The sequence below is a fragment of the Aquarana catesbeiana genome, linkage group LG01 (genome assembly GCF_042186555.1).
Source record: "Aquarana catesbeiana isolate 2022-GZ linkage group LG01, ASM4218655v1, whole genome shotgun sequence".
Taxonomy (NCBI): domain Eukaryota; kingdom Metazoa; phylum Chordata; class Amphibia; order Anura; family Ranidae; genus Aquarana; species Aquarana catesbeiana.
Window position 1 is genome coordinate 953249036 of NC_133324.1, and position 17322 is coordinate 953266357.

The following is a 17322-nucleotide window of genomic DNA, read 5'->3' on the forward strand; positions in this document are numbered from 1 at the left end:
CTCCAGCCCCCCTGTGCTCTCAGCCCCCTCCTCGTGCTCTCCAGCCACCCCCCCCCCCCCGTGCTCTCCAGCCCCCCAGTGCTCTCAGCCCCCTCCTTGTGCTCTCCAGCCCCCCTGTGCTCTCAGCCCCCTCCTCGTGCTCTCCAGCCCCCCCCCCTCCGTGCTCTCCAGCCCCCCAGTGCTCTCAGCCCCCTCCTCGTGCTCTCCAGCCCCCCAGTGCTCTCAGCCCCCTCCCCATGCTCTCCAGCCCCCCAGTGCTCTCAGCCCCCTCCCCATGCTCTCCAGCCCCTCAGTGCTCTCAGCCCCCTCCTCATGCGCTCCAGCCCCCCCAGTGCTCTTAGCCCCCTCTCTGTGCTCTCGAGCCCCCCTATGCTCTCAGCCTTCTCCTCGTGCTCTCCAGCCCCCCAGTGCTCTCAGCCCCCTCCTCGTGCTCTCCAGCCCCCCTGTGCTCTCAGCCCCCTCCTCGTGCTCTCCAGCACCCCCCCCCCGTGCTCTCCAGCCCCCCAGTGCTCTCAGCCCCCTCCTTGTGCTCTCCAGCCCCCCTGTGCTCTCAGCCCCCTCCTCGTGCTCTCCAGCCCCCCCCCCCCGTGCTCTCCAGCCCCCCAGTGCTCTCAGCCCCCTCCTCGTGCTCTCCAGCCCCCCAGTGCTCTCAGCCCCCTCCCCATGCTCTCCAGCCCCTCAGTGCTCTCAGCCCCCTCCTCGTGCGCTCCAGCCCCCCCAGTGCTCTTAGCCCCCTCTCTGTGCTCTTGAGCCCCCCTATGCTCTCAGCCTTCTCCTCGTGCTCTCCAGCCCCCCAGTGCTCTCAGCCCCCTCCTCGTGCTCTCCAGCCCCCCTGTGCTCTCAGCCCCCTCCTCGTGCTCTCCAGCCCCCCTGTGCTCTCAGCCCCCTCCTCGTGCTCTCCAGCCTGCCAGTGCTCTCAGCCCCCTCCTCGTGCTCTCCAGCCCCCCTGTGCTCTCAGCCCCCTCCTCGTGCTCTCCAGCCCCCCCCCCCCCCGTGCTCTCCAGCCCCCCAGTGCTCTCAGCCCCCTCCTTGTGCTCTCCAGCCCCCCTGTGCTCTCAGCCCCCTCCTCGTGCTCTCCAGCCCCCCCCCGTGCTCTCCAGCCCCCCAGTGCTCTCAGCCCCCTCCTCGTGCTCTCCAGCCCCCCAGTGCTCTCAGCCCCCTCCCCATGCTCTCCAGCCCCCCAGTGCTCTCAGCCCCCTCCCTGTGCTCTCCAGTGCTCTCAGCCCCCTCCCCATGCTCTCCAGCCCCCCAGTGCTCTCAGCCCCCTCCCCATGCTCTCCAGCCCCTCAGTGCTCTCAGCCCCCTCCTCGTGCGCTCCAGCCCCCCCCAGTGCTCTTAGCCCCCTCTCTGTGCTCTCGAGCCCCCCTATGCTCTCAGCCTTCTCCTCGTGCTCTCCAGCCCCCCTATGCTCTCAGCCTTCTCCTCGTGCTCTCCAGCCTCCCAGTGCTCTCAGCCCCCTCCTCGTGCTTTCCAGCTCCCCCTAATGCTCTCCATCCCCCACTGATCTCTGAACCACCCTCAGGCCCCCCTTGCTCTCCAGCCCTCCCTCCCCTGTGCTCTTTCCCGGCCCCCTCAGCTCCGGCTCTGTTAGGATAGCCCGCCTCGCCTCCTCAGTGCCCAGGCATATTTTTTGGTCCCAGTTTGGGCCTGGATACTATTATAGGTGATAGGCTGAAGGCTGAGATCGATTTGACTTCAGGGTCATTCACATGGGTGGTAAAAACAAGCGGTTGTGTGGTGGTTTAAATTGTATGTAATAGGCTTTTTTATATATTGGATGGAGTAGGGCAAAGATTAGACCCTCTAGCTAGCTTTTATTGCTATCTATTGCATGTCCCCGCTGGGCAGATTCACCCTTCTATTTAACTTGCTGACTATTGTCATCAGCACTGAAAGTGATAGCAAAATGCAAAAAAAATTGGAATGGCCTGGGGGGAATCCGCCAATAACTGACTTTGGAGAGATTCGCTCTCACTTCCTGTTTCTTCTCCAGGAGAGGAAGTGAAGGGAAATCTCCCCCGTGGGGTAGGAGATTTCTTTACGATCCAAGGATATGATGGTTTGAGCCATGCGCTGCAGTTCCACCGCTGCGGCCAGCGGGTGTCGCTGTTGTGCAATGACAGTCAGCCCGCCTTTTCTGATCAGTCGTCGGGCCGTCCGATGTCCTCCTATTGGAGGAGCGGGGTGGTGGGCGTGTCTCTGCGGCAGTAGGAAGCGGGTCTCCGGTGTGTCCGCTAACTGTCTGCCATGTACGGATGTTGCGGGTCCCGGTTGGTGAGGGCCGCCGTGCTGGTGGCGGTGGTCGGGGTCCTGCTGACTCTGGTCCACCAATGGCTGATGAGCAAACCGTACATCTTCTCCCGGGAGGAGATCTCCGCCCTGGCCCGGGAACACGCCGGTAACCACGCCCCCCGACGGGTCACTCTGCAGCCGGGTCACATGTCTGCTGAGCAAGAAGGCAGGAGATTAGTGGCAGAGGAGGAGAGGGCCCCTGGGTGGTTGGAAGGGGGCCCCTGAGTGGTTGGCAGAGGAGGGGGCCCCTGGGTGGTTGGAAGGGGGCCCCTGGGTGGTTGGCAGAGGAGAGGGCCCCTGGGTGGTTGGAAGGGGGCCCCTGGGTGGTTGGCAGAGGAGAGGGCCCCTGGGTGGTTGGAAGGGGGCCCCTGGGTGGTTGGCAGAGGAGAGGGCCCCTGAAAGGTTGGAAGGGGGCCCCTGGGTGGTTGGCAGAGGAGAGGGCCCCTGGGTGGTTGGCAGAGGAGAGGGCCCCTGGGTGGTTGGAAGGGGGCCCCTGGGTGGTTGGCAGAGGAGAGGGCCCCTGGGTGGTTGGAAGGGGGCCCCTAGGTGGTTGGCAGAGGAGAGGGCCCCTAAAAGGTTGGAAGGGGGCCCCTGAGTGGTTGGCAGAGGAGAGGGGCCCTCGGTGGTTGGAAGGGGGCCCCTGAGTGGCGGAGGAGGAGAGGGCCCCTGGGTGGTTGGAAGGGGGCCCCTGAGTGGCAGAGGAGGAGGGGGCCCCTGAGTGGCAGAGGAGGAGAGGGCCCCTGGGTGGTTGGAAGGGGGCCCCTGGGTGGCAGAGGAGGAGAGGGCCCCTGAGTGGTTGGAAGGGGGCCCCTGAGTGGCAGAGGAGGAGAGGGCCCTTAGGTGGTTGGCATAGAAGGCGAGGGTCCCTGAGGTGAAGAAGGAGAGGGTCACAGAGAAGGAGAGGGTCTCTGAGGGAATTTTTGGTGCAGGAAAGGGTCCCCAAGGTGGTTAGAAGGGGGCCCCTGAGTGGCTGAGGAGAGGGCCCCTGGGTGGTTGGAAGGGGGCCCCTGAGTGGCAGAGGAGGAGAAGGCCCCTGATTGGTTGGCAAAGAAGCGAGGGTCACCAAGGCGGAGAAGGAGAGGGTCCACGAGGTGGTTGTGGTGGCAGAGAAGGAGAGGGTCTCTGAGGGAATTGTTGGAGCAGGAAAGGGTCCCCAAGGTGGTTATTAGAGAAGAGGGCCCCTGGGTAGTCCTGGGTTAAGAGTAGATGGCCCCTGGTGGTTGTTGGGAGAAGAGAGGGTCTCCAAGGTGGTTGAAGGAAAGGAGGAAAAGGTGACACAGTGGTCAGAGAAGGAAGGCACCTTCTGGGGTGGTTGGTGAAGGAGGAGAGGGCCCCAGAGTGGACAGTGAGGAGAAAGTGGCACACCCAGTGGTTTTTAAGGTGGGGGCGTCAAGGTAGTAGCAGCAAAATAAGAGGGGCCCTTGGTGAGTGAGGGGAGAAGGAACTGTTGGGTCATTGGTGGAGGGGAGAAGAAACTCTTGGGTCATTGGTGGAGGGGAGAAGGAACTCTTGGGTCATTGGTGGAGGGGAGAGGGAACTCTTGGGTCATTGGTGGAGGGGAGAGGGAACTCTTGGGTCATTGGTGGAGGGGAGAGGGAACTCTTGGGTCATTGGTGGAGGGGAGAAGGAACTCTTGGGTCATTGGTGGAGGGGAGAAGGAACTCTTGGGTCATTGGTGGAGGGGAGAGGGAACTCTTGGGTCATTGGTGGAGGGGAGAAGGAACTCTTGGGTCATTGGTGGAGGGGAGAAGGAACTCTTGGGTCATTGGTGGAGGGGAGAAGGAACTCTTGGGTCATTGGTGGAGGGGAGAAGGAACTCTTGGGTCATTGGTGGAGGGGAGAAGGAACTCTTGGGTCATTGGTGGAGGGGAGAAGGAACTCTTGGGTCATTGGTGGAGGGGAGAAGGAACTCTTGGGTCATTGGTGGAGGGGAGAAGGAACTCTTGGGTCATTGGTGGAGGGGAGAAGGAACTCTTGGGTCATTGGTGGAGGGGAGAAGGAACTCTTGGGTCATTGGTGGAGGGGAGAAGGAACTCTTGGGTCATTGGTGGAGGGGAGAAGGAACTCTTGGGTCATTGGTGGAGGGGAGAAGGAACTCTTGGGTCATTGGTGGAGGGGAGAAGGAACTCTTGGGTCATTGGTGGAGGGGAGAAGGAACTCTTGGGTCATTGGTGGAGGGGAGAAGGAACTCTTGGGTCATTGGTGGAGGGGAGAAGGAACTCTTGGGTCATTGGTGGAGGGGAGAAGGAACTCTTGGGTCATTGGTGGAGGGGAGAAGGAACTCTTGGGTCATTGGTGGAGGGGAGAGGGAACTCTTGGGTCATTGGTGGAGGGGAGAGGGAACTCTTGGGTCATTGGTGGAGGGGAGAGGGAACTCTTGGGTCATTGGTGGAGGGGAGAGGGAACTCTTGGGTCATTGGTGGAGGGGAGAGGGAACTCTTGGGTCATTGGTGGAGGGGAGAAGGAACTCTTGGGTCATTGGTGGAGGGGAGAAGGAACTCTTGGGTCATTGGTGGAGGGGAGAAGGAACTCTTGGGTCATTGGTGGAGGGGAGAAGGAACTCTTGGGTCATTGGTGGAGGGGAGAAGGAACTCTTGGGTCATTGGTGGAGGGGAGAAGGAACTCTTGGGTCATTGGTGGAGGGGAGAAGGAACTCTTGGGTCATTGGTGGAGGGGAGAAGGAACTCTTGGGTCATTGGTGGAGGGGTTGCTTTAGTTGGAGGAGAGGGAGAGGAGGTGGTAAGAAGTGGTGTTGAGATGGATGGTAGTAAGGGGGGTGGTCAGCAGAGAAGGGGTACTCAGGTGGTTGGCATGGCACAGGGCGCTTCCTCTGGGGACTCCCCACCCCACCCCCGCTCTGACCCCCTTCTCTCTTTCTCCTCCCCCCAGGTCTGGACTATGAAGTCGCCTTCTCCAAGATCATCATTGAGTTGAGGAAGAAGCACCCCGGTCACATCTTACCGGATGAGGACATGCAGTGGGTGTTTGTGAACGCCGGTGGGTGGATGGGCTCCATGTGCCTCCTGCACGCCTCCCTCACCGAGTATGTGCTGCTCTTCGGGACTGCCATGGACACCGGCGGGCACTCAGGTCAGTGGTTTGGGTGGGTTTATGGATTATGTACAGATTACTGATCCAGCACAGCTTCCTCCTCCTCTATAAGACACATGTACATTTTTTGTTCTTTGTGAAATAACCAATAGGGAAAAAGCAAATGTTTTTAGGGTATTCCCTCTTCTAGTAGAAGGTTAATTGAATCCTGTCTGAATTGTCCCTAGTATGTATGAATAAGAGTTAGGGACCTTAGATTGTAAGCTCCTTGAGGGCGGAGACTGATGTGAATGTATATGTAAAGCGCTGCGTAAATTGACGGCACTATATAAGTACCTGAAATAAAATATAAATAAATAGTCGAATTCTCTTCACTTACAATAGGCAGCAGTAAAAAAGGGTTCATTCATAACAAACGTGCGTCCTGCATCGTGTCCACTACATGTATTTTATTTCCCCCGACTTACTCCTAAAAAGTTCTTCAACTCCATTTAAGGAAAAGAGAAGAGACACAATGTAACAATTGTAGGCAGTGCTGGAGGGAATTGGCAAATGTAGCTAATGTGGGGATTTGCTACCCTGTAAACCAACAAATGGAAAGAAAAGGGCCTGTGTGTTGAAAATCCGCCGCAATGCTGCTCCCTGGCCACCGCTGCAGATATTCCACCCTTTGGGTGTGTAGAATACGTGCTCCCCTGCCACATGCTGTTGGTTCCTTCCACCAGCTATTCTATCCATACAAGACGTAGGAGCAGGTGAAAAAAAAGCTTGCTGTGCATGGAGAGAGTTGCAAGTGGGGGGGGGGGGGTCACAGGAATGAACAGGGGTCATGGAATAATACACAGTGCTTTGGAGGCACAGGGGTCACAGGTATACCAGGGTCATGGGATGATATCGGGTGCTCTGGGGTCATGGGATATCATCGGGTGCTCTGGGGTCATGGGATATCATCGGGTGCTCTGGGGTCATGGGGATGATATCGGGTGCTCTGGGACCATGGGGATGATATCGGGTGCTCTGGGGCCATGGGGATGATATAGGGTGCTCTGGGGCCATGGGGATGATATCGGGTGCTCTGGGACCATGGGGATGATATCGGGTGCTCTGGGGCCATGGGGATGATATCGGGTGCTCTGGGGCCATGGGGATGATATCGGGTGCTCTGGGGTCATGGGGATGATATCGGGTGCTCTGGGGCCATGGGGATGATATCGGGTGCTCTGGGGTCATGGGGATGATATCGGGTGCTCTGGGGTCATGGGGATGATATCGGGTGCTCTGGGGCCATGGGGATGATATCGGGTGCTCTGGGGCCATGGGGATGATATCGGGTGCTCTGGGGCCATGGGGATGATATCGGGTGCTCTGGGGTCATGGGGATGATATCGGGTGCTCTGGGGCCATGGGGATGATGTAGGGTGCTCTGGGACCATGGGGATGATATCGGGTGCTCTGGGGTCATGGGAGTGCACAGGTGTCATGGGTATAAAACTGGGTGCTCTGGAGGCACAGGAGATGATGCAAAGTGCTCTGGGTTACTGGAGACACAGGGATTAAAGCATTTCTGGATTACACATGGATCTTTGGAGGCACAGAAGTGCTGGGTTCATAGGATGACACTGGGTGGGCTGGGGCCACTGGAGACACTGGTGTGGGAGTGCTCAGGGGTCATGGTATGACACAAGGGGCTCTGGAGGCCCATGAACACTGGGGTCACAGGAGACACTGGTGGCACAAGAGTGCTCAGGGATTACACAGGGGTACTCAGGGGTCATGGGATTACACAGGGGTGCTCAGGGCTCATGGGATTATACAGGGGTGCTTAGGGGTCATGGGATTATACAGGGGTGCTTGGGGGTCATGGGATTATACAGGGGTGCTTAGGGGTCATGGGATTATACAGGGGTGCTTTGGGGTCATGGGATTACACAGGGGTGCTCTGGGGTCATGGGATTACACAGGGGTGCTCTGGGGTCATGGGATTACACAGGGGTGCTCTGGGGTCATGGGATTACACAGGGGTGCTTAGGGGTCATGGGATTACACAGGGGTGCTCTGGGGTCATGGGATTACACAGGGGTCATGGGATTACACAGGGGTGCTCTGGGGTCATGGGATTACACAGGGGTGATCTGGGGTCATGGGATTACACAGGGGTGCTCTGGGGTCATGGGATTACACAGGGGTGCTCTGGGGTCATGGGATTACACAGGGGTGCTCTGGGGTCATGGGATTACACAGGGGTCATGGGATTACACAGGGGTGCTCTGGGGTCATGGGATTACACAGGGGTCATCTGGGGTCATAGGTTTGCAGTGACAGACTGCATTATGCCACATCCCCCCCCCCCCCCCCCCCCCCAAGGTTCCACTTTAATAGGTACGTCGGCAGCAATAAAGACTTTCTCCTTCCTTCATTCCGCACATTTGATTATTGATCTGGGAAAGTCTCTGACATGTCACCACCCCGCCCCCCCCCCCCCCGGACCTTCCCGGACCTTGTGCTCACAGTGTGCGACGTCCTTGCACTTTCACTCTTTGTACGGAGAGTTCATGGCCGGGCTCCCTGCTGACTCGGCACTGCCAGGAGAGATTAGGAGATGACACCAGATGAGGAGGGGGGGGGGGCCTGTCAGAGTCCGTTATCAGAGGTTGCGGGGGAGGGATCCTCTGCGAGTGTGTCGACGAGATCAATAAAAATGTACAAAGAGGTTATCACACGGGGGACTCCTCTGTATGGTTAAAGGTGACGCTTAATCTGTTTTGCCTTCACTGGTAACGGACAGATCGCTCCCTCTGTACAGAGCTCTGTGTTGTTTACGAACACAGAGCTCTGGGCTGTGATTGGACAAAGGCAGTCAGTTTTGTTTTTGTATGCATTCGGTGCGTCTAGAAAATAGAACAAAAGACAAACTTTATTTTTATTTTTTTCATTTTGGATGGAGTAAGGGAAGGTTATAAGCCCTGGCTGTTTATTTTTGTGTCTTCTGTGTCCCACTGGGGAGATTTCCCTTCACTTCCTGTCTCATAGCCAAACAGGAAGTCAGATAAAATCTCTCTCTAAAGTGAGGGAATACCTGGCTGTCACCAGAACTAGTGTCCCCCATTGGAAGATTTCCCCTCCTATTCCTGTTATGACAACCCAAAATTTGGGATTTTTTCTTTCACATTCGATGATAATGGGGAAAGGGGACAAATAGAGGGGGAATTTCCCTAACGGGGACACAGAACAATAAAAACTGCCAGGGGTTCTAATCTACCTCTACTGTATCCAGGACCAAAGGAAAGAGTTTGCCTTCAGTTATACTTCAAGTAATCAGATCTATGGCAGTAAAGATTACTCTGGTCCATTTTTGGGGGTTCCATACACTTTTTTTACTCTGTGGCTTCTCTTGCAGGTCGTTATTGGGCGGAGATCACGGACACCATCTTGTCTGGAACATTCCGGCAGTGGAAAGAAGGAACGACAAAGAGTGAACTATTTTATCCCGGTAAGAGGGGGTCCTGCAACCTTCTGGGGGGGGGGGGGGTGTAACACACAACTGTGGGGGTGCGCATGGAACCCCAGGGTGAAGGGAGGGGGTGCTCATGGAACCCCAGAGGGGAGAGGTGCCTTTAATCTCAGAATGAAGATGGGGTGTCCACAGAATCCCAGGGGGAAGGGGCAGGGTTGCCCCGCAGAATCCCAGGGGAAAGGGGGAGGGGTGCCCCGCGGAATCCCAGGGGAAAGGGGGAGGGGTGCCCCGCGGAATCTCAAGGTGAAGAGGGGGCGCTCACAGAATCCCAGGGGGAGGGGTGCCCCGTGGAATCTCAGGGTGAAGAGGGGGTGCTCACGGAATCCCAGGGGGGAGGGGTGCCCTGTTGCATCTCAGGGTGAAGAGGGAGTGCTCACGGAATCCCAAGGGGAGGGGTGCCCTGCGGAATCTCAGGGTGAATAGGGGGCGCTCACGGAATCCCAGGGAGAAGGGGAGGGGTGCCCTGTGGAATCTCAGGGTGAAGAGGGAGCGCTCACGGAATCCCAGGGGGAAGGGGTGCCCTGCAGAATCTCAGGGTGAAGAGGGGGCGGTCATGGAATCCCAGGGGGAAGGGGGAGGGGTGCCCTGCAGAATCTCAGGGTGAAGAGGGGGCGGTCATGGAATCCCAGGGGGAAGAGAAGGGGTGCCACGCGGAATCTCAGGGTGAAGAAGGGGGGGCACACGGAATCCCAGGGGGAAGGGGAGGGGTACCCCGCGGAGTCTCAGGGTGGAGAGGGGGCGCTCGCGGAGTCTCAGGGGGAAGGGGAGGGGTACCCCGCGGAGTCTCAGGGTGGAGAGGGGGCGCTCGCGGAGTCTCAGGGGGAAGGGGAGGGGTGCCCTGTGGAATCCCAGGTGGAAATATCAGGGTGAAGAGGGGGCGCTCACGGAATCCCAGGGGGAAGGGAGGTCGTGCACATGGACAGGTCCCTTGGATCCCTGCATTTGCATATAATATAGATAACAAGGCTCTGGCATCAGAGACACTTGTACTGCACGTCATTGTGGACTGCCCAGTGCCAAACAGAGGTGAAGAGGACATAAGCCGCCTGAAAATGGATACATTTTAAAAATAAATGTTTAGCCCAACTCCACCCACCCCCTAGTTTACACTATTTTACCAAAAGTATTGGGACGCCTGTCTACACACACATGATCTTTAATGGCATCCCAGTCTTAGTCCGTGGGGTTCAATATTGAGTTGGCCCAACCTTTACAGCTCTAACAGCTTCAACTCTTCTGGGAAGGCCGTCCACAAGGTTTAGGAGTGTGTCTATGGGAATTTCTGACCATTCTTCCAGAAGAGCATTTGTGAGGATGAGAAGGCCTGGCTCACAGTTTCTGCTCTAATTCATCCCAAAGGCATTCTATCGGGTTGAGGTCAGGACTCTGTGCAGGTCAGTCAAGTTCCTCCACCCCAAACTCGCTCATCCATGTCTTTATGGACCTTGCTTTGTGCATTGGTGCGCAGTCATGTTGGAACAGGAAGGGGCCATCCCCAAACTGTTCCCACAAAGTTGGGAGCAGGAAATTGTCCAAAATGTCTTGGTATGCTGACGCCTTAAGAGTTCCCTTCACTGGAACTAAGGGGCCAAGCCCAACCCCTGAAAAACAACCCCCCACACCATAATCCCCCCTCCACCAAATGATTTGGACCAGAGCACAAAGCAAGGTCTCTAAAGACATGGATGAGCGAGTTTGGGGTGGAGGAACTTGACTGACCTGCACAGAGTCCTGACCTCAACCTGACAGAACCTCTTTTGGATGAATTAAAGCGGAGACTGCGAGCCAGGCCTTCTCATCCAACATCACTGCCTGACCTCACAAATGCTCTTCTGGAAGAACGGTCAAACATTCCCATAGACACCCTCCTAAACCTTGTGGACGGCCTTCCCAGAAGAGTTGAAGCGGTTATATCTGTAAAGGGTGGGCCAACTCAATATTGAACCCTATGGACTAAGACTGGGATGCCATTAAAGTTCGTGTGCCTGTAAAGGCAGGTGTCCCAATACTTTTGACAATATAGTGTAGCTCCAAGTCCCAATCTGACGTCCTCATAGGGGCCGCCAAGATCCTTAATCCGCCCCAGGAGGCATCCAAAGGGACACCCTACATCTGGAAGTAAATAAGCTCCTCTCTAGGGTCCCTCATCCCGGCTCTGGTGGATACATGTCCAGGGCTGATAGGTAGGGTATCACTGCCGATAACCCTCCCCCACTCCACTTAAGTTAAGACACCCAGCTGCAGAAGGTGACAACCCTGCAGTGAAATCACTCCAGGCAAAACAGTGTTGTCACCCTGCAGGGGGAAGTACCGTGTCCTGGCAGGATCACCAGGTATTCATACTTGCACATTGTGGTGAGAGCCCTGGGGGACTGTACTACTATAATTCTGCTTTTGTTTTCTGTTGTGGGGAATAGCAAGAGAGACTTTTTTTTTTGTAAGCTTGCTTGACTTGATTGGCTTTGACAAACAAAACTGTGTGATTGGTCGGCCTCTGATTGCTGTTGATGATGAATGTAGCTCAGTATGGATATACAGGCTATACGCCGCTCACCCTCCCATGTTTTCCCGCTCTGCAGGAGATACCATCGTACACGAGGCGGGGGATGCCACAGCCGTCCAGTGGAGCGCCGGGACGTGGATGGTGGAGTACGGCCGGGGGTTCATCCCCTCCACGTTGGGATTCGCTTTGGCAGACACCTTCTTCAGCACCCAGGACTTCCTCACCTTGTACTACACCGTCCGGGTTTACTACAAGGCGCTGCTACTGGAGGCCAACACCTACCTGTCCGAGGTGGGGTTCTTCTAAACCCAGCCGTCCAATCGTCATCTCCCCCTCTGTCAATGGGCCCCGCCCCCCACTCTGGCGGATAACCGGCGGACCTCCATCTAGTTTTCCTTAATCTGCTAGAAGATATTTTTCATCACATGGGGTCATCATGGCTGCGGGGGGGGGGGGTCTTGAGGAGATGCGTCTTTTGTTAGAACCACACGGCCGCTAAATGGGCAGAAGCAGGTGCTTTCTATCGAACAATATGGCTGCACCCCGGGGGGGGAGGATTCAGGCAGCACTCGAGAATGAGAACACACGCCCATTACAGGGGGTCTTGTCACAAAGCCATTTTCTGAGCTCACCTTCACGGGGGAGCCATAGTATGTGGTGAATTCTTTCACCTGCAGCCTTAACGGGTCAGCTGGCCACACACTATGCAATCATGTTGTACAGTTTAACACATACACATTAAATCTAGACGTTTGTCGTATGACATAACTTCTGTTTGGAATTCGATTGTAGCTTTAATGTCCTAGTACAATTTACCCTTCTACAATTTTTAAAGAGACCCTGTCACCCTACCTGTTAGCAGTGACAATGTAAAGCCCTCAACTCCATTATACTCAGCCCCCCCAGCTGCTCTTTCTTTCATCTCAGTCAATGCAAATTACCCAATGTCGGAGCTTACAGGGTTTCATGACATTACCTTTTGCCATGGGAAAGCGTTCTGGCCACGTGACTGGCCGTTGGACCTGAGCATTGAATCATAGGGAGGAAGTCGCATTCTTCATTGCGTTACCTCCTTGATCTTGTAACATTTGTTCTGGCTGAATGATTGGCAGCTAGACTCAAGCACTGCATTGTAGGAGGTCACATCCTCCATGATGTTACCTCCTTGATCATGTGACAGTGTTCTGGCAGAACCGATTGGCTGTTGGAAGCAAGCATTGCATTATAGGAGGCCACGTGCTCCATGACATTACCCCCTTTGTCATGTGATGGTCTTCTGATTGGCCACAAGGCCAAAGTACTGCCTCAAAGCATGAGGGAACATTTGCATCCATTCTCAGGGTATTGTGTGATGGGAGTGCTCCACGAGATCGTCCCCTTGGTCTTGGGACAGCATTCTCACCCACTGAGCCTGAGCACTGCATCATAGGAAGAGGTCACCCGCTCCATGACATCACCCCCTTGGTCATGTGCCAATGTTTGGATTAAGTGACTGGCCACTAAACCCAAGCACTGCCTTAAAGGACGAGGTCACATGATCCTCCATAATTGGCGTATTGTGTGGTGGGAGGGTTGTGAAGGTGAGGTCATGTTCCATGAGCTCATCCCCTTGGTCATGGGACAGCATTCCCACCCATTGACTGACCATTGGACCCGAGCACTGGATCATAGAAAGAGGTCACCCACTCCATGACAACACCCACTTGGCCATGTGGCAATGTTTCGGCTGAGTGACTGGCCACTAGACTCAAGTACTGCCTCAAAGGACGAGGTCATATGATCCTCCATAATTGGTGTATTGTGTGGTGGGAGGGTTGTGAAGGTGAGGTCACATGTTCTATGACATGATCCCCTTGGTCATGGGACAGCATTCCCACCCACTGACTGACCATTGGACCCGAGAACTGCATCATAGGAAGAGGTCACATGCTCCATGACAACACCCATTTGGGCATGTGGCAATGTTTCGGCTGAGCGAATGGCCACTAGACCCAAGCACTGCCTCGAAGGACGAGGTCATATGATCCTCCATAATTGGCGTATTATGCGGTGAGAGGGTTGTGAAGGTGAGGTCATGTTCCATGAGCTCATCCCCGTGGTCATAGGACAGCATTCCCACCCATTGACTGACCTTTGCACCCAAGCACTGCATCATAGGAAGAGGTCACCTGCTCCATGACATCACCCCCTTGGTCATGTGCCAATGTTTGGATTAAGTGACTGGCCACTAAACCCAAGCACTGCCTCAAAGGACGAGGTCATATCCTCCTCCATAATTGTTGACGTATTATGCGGTGGGAGGGTTGTGAAGGTGAGGTCATGTTCCACAAGCTCATCCCCCCTTGGTCATGGGACAGCATTCCCACCCATTGACTGACCATTGGACCTGAGCAATGCATCATAGGAAGAGGTAAGGGACTATATACAAAATTTTAGTAATGAGAACGGTATCATTAGCAGTAATCGGCATGGATTCCTGAATCGTTCTTGCCAAACCAATCTATTAACTTTCTATGAGGAGGTGACTTGCTAGATAAAGGAAGGCCCGTAGACGTGGTGTATCTGGATTTTGCAAAAGCATTTGACACAGTTCCCCATAAACGTTTACTGTACAAAATAAGGTCTGTTGGCATGGACCATAGGGTGAGTACATGGATTGAAAACTGGCTACAAGGGCGAGTTCAGAGGGTGGTGATAAATGGGGAGTACTCAGAATGGTCAGGGGTGGGTAGTTGGGTTCCCCACGGTTCTGTGCTGGGACCAATCCTGTTTATTTTATTCTTAAGCTAAGCAGGGCAATAACTCCTCCGCAGGATGTGGAAACCTTGCAAAAAGATCTGAACAAATTAATGAGGTGGGCAACTAGATGGCAAATGAAGTTCAATGTAGAAAAATGTAAAATAATGCATTTGGGTGGCAAAAATATGAATGCAATCTATACACTGGGGGGAGAACCTCTGGGGGAATCTAGGATGGAGAAGGACCTGGGGGTCCTAGTAGATGATAGGCTCAGCAATGGCATGCAATGCCAAGCTGCTGCTAACAAAGCAAACAGAATATTGGCATTAAAAAGGTGATCAACTCCAGAGATAAAACGATAATTCCCACTCTGCAAGACTCTGGTCCGGCTGCACCTGGAGTATGCTGTCCAGTTCTGGACACCAGTCCTCAGGAAGGATGTACCGGAAATGGAGCGAGTACAAAGAAGGGCAACAAAGCTAATAAAGGGTCTGGAGGATATTAGTTATGAGGAAAGGTTGAGAGCACTGAACTTATTCTCTCTGGAGAAGAGACGCTTGAGAGTGGATATGATTTCAATTTACAAATACTATACTGGTGACCCCACAATAGGGATAAAACGTTTTCGCAGAAGGGAGTTTAACAAGACTCATGGCCACTCATTAAAATTAGAAGAAAAGAGGTTTAACCTTAAACTACATAGAGGGTTCTTTACTGTAAGAGCGGCAAGGATGTGGAATTCCCTTTCATAGGCGGTGGTTTCAGCGGGTGGCATTGATAGTTTAAAGAAACTATTAGATAAGCATCTGAACGACTGCAGCATACAGGGATATACAATGTAACACTGACATATAATCACACACTTGTGTCTTTTTCAACCACCTACTATGTAACTATGTGGCAATGTTTCGGCTGAGGACGGGCCACTAGACCCAAACACTGCCTTAAAGGATGAGGCCATAATCATCCTCCTCCCATCCTTGGAGTATTGTGAAGGTGAGGTCACATGTTCCATGACACATCCCCTTGGTCATGGGACAACATTCCAACCAGTTGACTGACCATTGGAGCCGAGAACTGCATCATAGGAGGAGGTCACATGTTCAATGACATTACCCCATTGGTCATGGTACAGCATTTCAACTAATTGACTATTGGGCCTAAGCACTGCACCAAAGGAGGAGGTCACATTAGGGTTGCCACCTCATCCCTTTAAAACCAAACACATATGAATTACACAGGTTCTGTGGCTGATTAAGGTGGTAATTAAACTCACTTGGAGCCTTATCTGCATTGAATTGTCCTCAAAACCTGTGTTAATCATATGTGTTTGGGTTTAAAGGGATGAGGTGGCAACCCTAGGTCACATGTTTCATGACATCACCCCCCATTGGTCATGGGACAGCATACCAACCAGTTGACTGCCCATTGGACCCAAGCAGTGCATCATGGGAGGAGGCCACATGCTCAATGATCTCATCTTCTTGTCATGGCACAGCATTCCCATCCATTTGACTGACCATCGAACCTGAGCGCTACATCGTAGGAAGGTCATATGCTCCATGACATCACCCCTTTGGTCACGTGACAGTGTTTCAGCTGAGTGACTGGCCACTAGATCCGAGCACTGCCTCGAAGGTTGAGGTCATATGCTCCTCCGTACTCGGGGTATTGTGCGGTGGGGAGTGTTGCTAAGTATGTGAGGCAAGGTGCGACTGCGTCTCTCTAAAGCTTTGTGGGCAACATTGTCCAAAAAAATATCTTCCAGACATAAAGAAAAATCGGGTTGTAAGAAGAGATTGCAACTTGTATGGTCAGCAACAGAAGTTCATGTATTTTTTTTTTTTTTTTTGTGGTTCTTTCATACATACCCTGTTTCCCCGAAAATAAGACCTAGTTTGATTGTCGGTGATGGCTGCAATATAAGCCCTAGTTAAAGTCCTTGTAGGTCTTATTTTCGGCAAAACAGGGTAGGGCTTATATTGCAGCCATCACTGACAATCACGCTAGGTCTTATTTTCGGGGAAACAGGGTACAAGCGTCTTGAGGCATTTTGAGACTCTTTTGCCTAAATCCCACTGTCCCATCTGGAAATCTTGTAGCCTTTTGAAGAATACTTAAAATGAATGTTTTGGGAGGAGGCTGGTTGAGTTGCACTCTGTCTATGTCCAGTGTATGAGTTCCCAGCTCCACCCCTTGCAGGGAATGTGATATCTCCGTCAGTGCAGGGGTTAAATACATCGCCTTCCTCCAGGCGCTAAAATTGTTAACATTCTAAAAGTATTGGCTTTTTATGCTGTGGTTTCTGATTGGTTGTTGGTCTCAGCCGGCCCTGCCCACCGACGTTGGCTCCGGTGTGTCTGGCGTTTGTATCTTTGACCGGGATGATGAGAAAGCAATAGAAATATCCTCTGACAATTTAGAATAATTCTGTTGATTTTGTTTTTAAACATGAATATTTTTTAATAAAAAAAAGTATAAAATGTAAAGAATGTGTTTCTTTTTATAGAAGGAAATTGGCTCTGATCCCTCAAGCTTAAGGCATGCATGTTTGAATTGCACTCACTCAATGTCATTGCATGCCTTTAAGGGACCCAGTCGGCAGACCATTCGGTACAACCATCATTACCCTGTAATATATGTCCATTCAATGTATTTTCTGCATGACCTTTTACCTGTAAAAGCCTTCCACATGTAGACATCCAAAATCCCTGAGACTGCTGCCAGGTGCCGCCATCTCGGATGTGATATCAGCACTCAAAAGTTGTCACACTGCTTGAGTGCTTCCGTAAGTATATCGCTTCCTAAACTCTGGAACATGAGACCAATGGATCTGGCAATAGTAACCCCAAGAACCAGGCTACACCAGAAAAAGAACTGTTTATTAGCACAAGAATACAGGCTTGTATACACTTGAGGAGGAGGTTCCTCCCTCCTGATCATATTACCCTAGCAATACAACTGTAACCAGAAACCTAAATTAACAGGAGCTAATTAACTAATCATTTAACCAGCCTAGGTGACTAAGAGGTTTGACATTTTCAGGTCAGACTCGCCATCTTCTAGCTCAGAAGACACAATCCGCATTATCATAATTAGAAGCACAGGACATCTTCTCACAATAGTAGAAGCCTACCAGTAGAAGACTATCCATCTCCTACATTGTACAGAGGCCAATGTGACCAGCCCTTTCAATTAACGTATAGTTCAGAATCAAATGAAC

General features: G+C 53.3%; 1 protein-coding gene across 1 annotated transcript; it reads left to right on the forward strand.

Annotated features, from left to right (window-relative positions):
- The first annotated feature begins 2156 nt into the window (after positions 1-2156).
- On the forward strand, positions 2157-16591 carry SIGMAR1 (sigma non-opioid intracellular receptor 1). Its single transcript, XM_073611659.1, has 4 exons — positions 2157-2398; positions 5182-5382; positions 8741-8833; positions 11437-16591. The coding sequence occupies exons 1-4, from the start codon at positions 2248-2250 to the stop codon at positions 11664-11666; spliced, it is 675 nt and encodes a 224-aa protein (XP_073467760.1). The 5' UTR covers positions 2157-2247; the 3' UTR covers positions 11667-16591.
- The last annotated feature ends 731 nt before the right edge of the window (positions 16592-17322 follow it).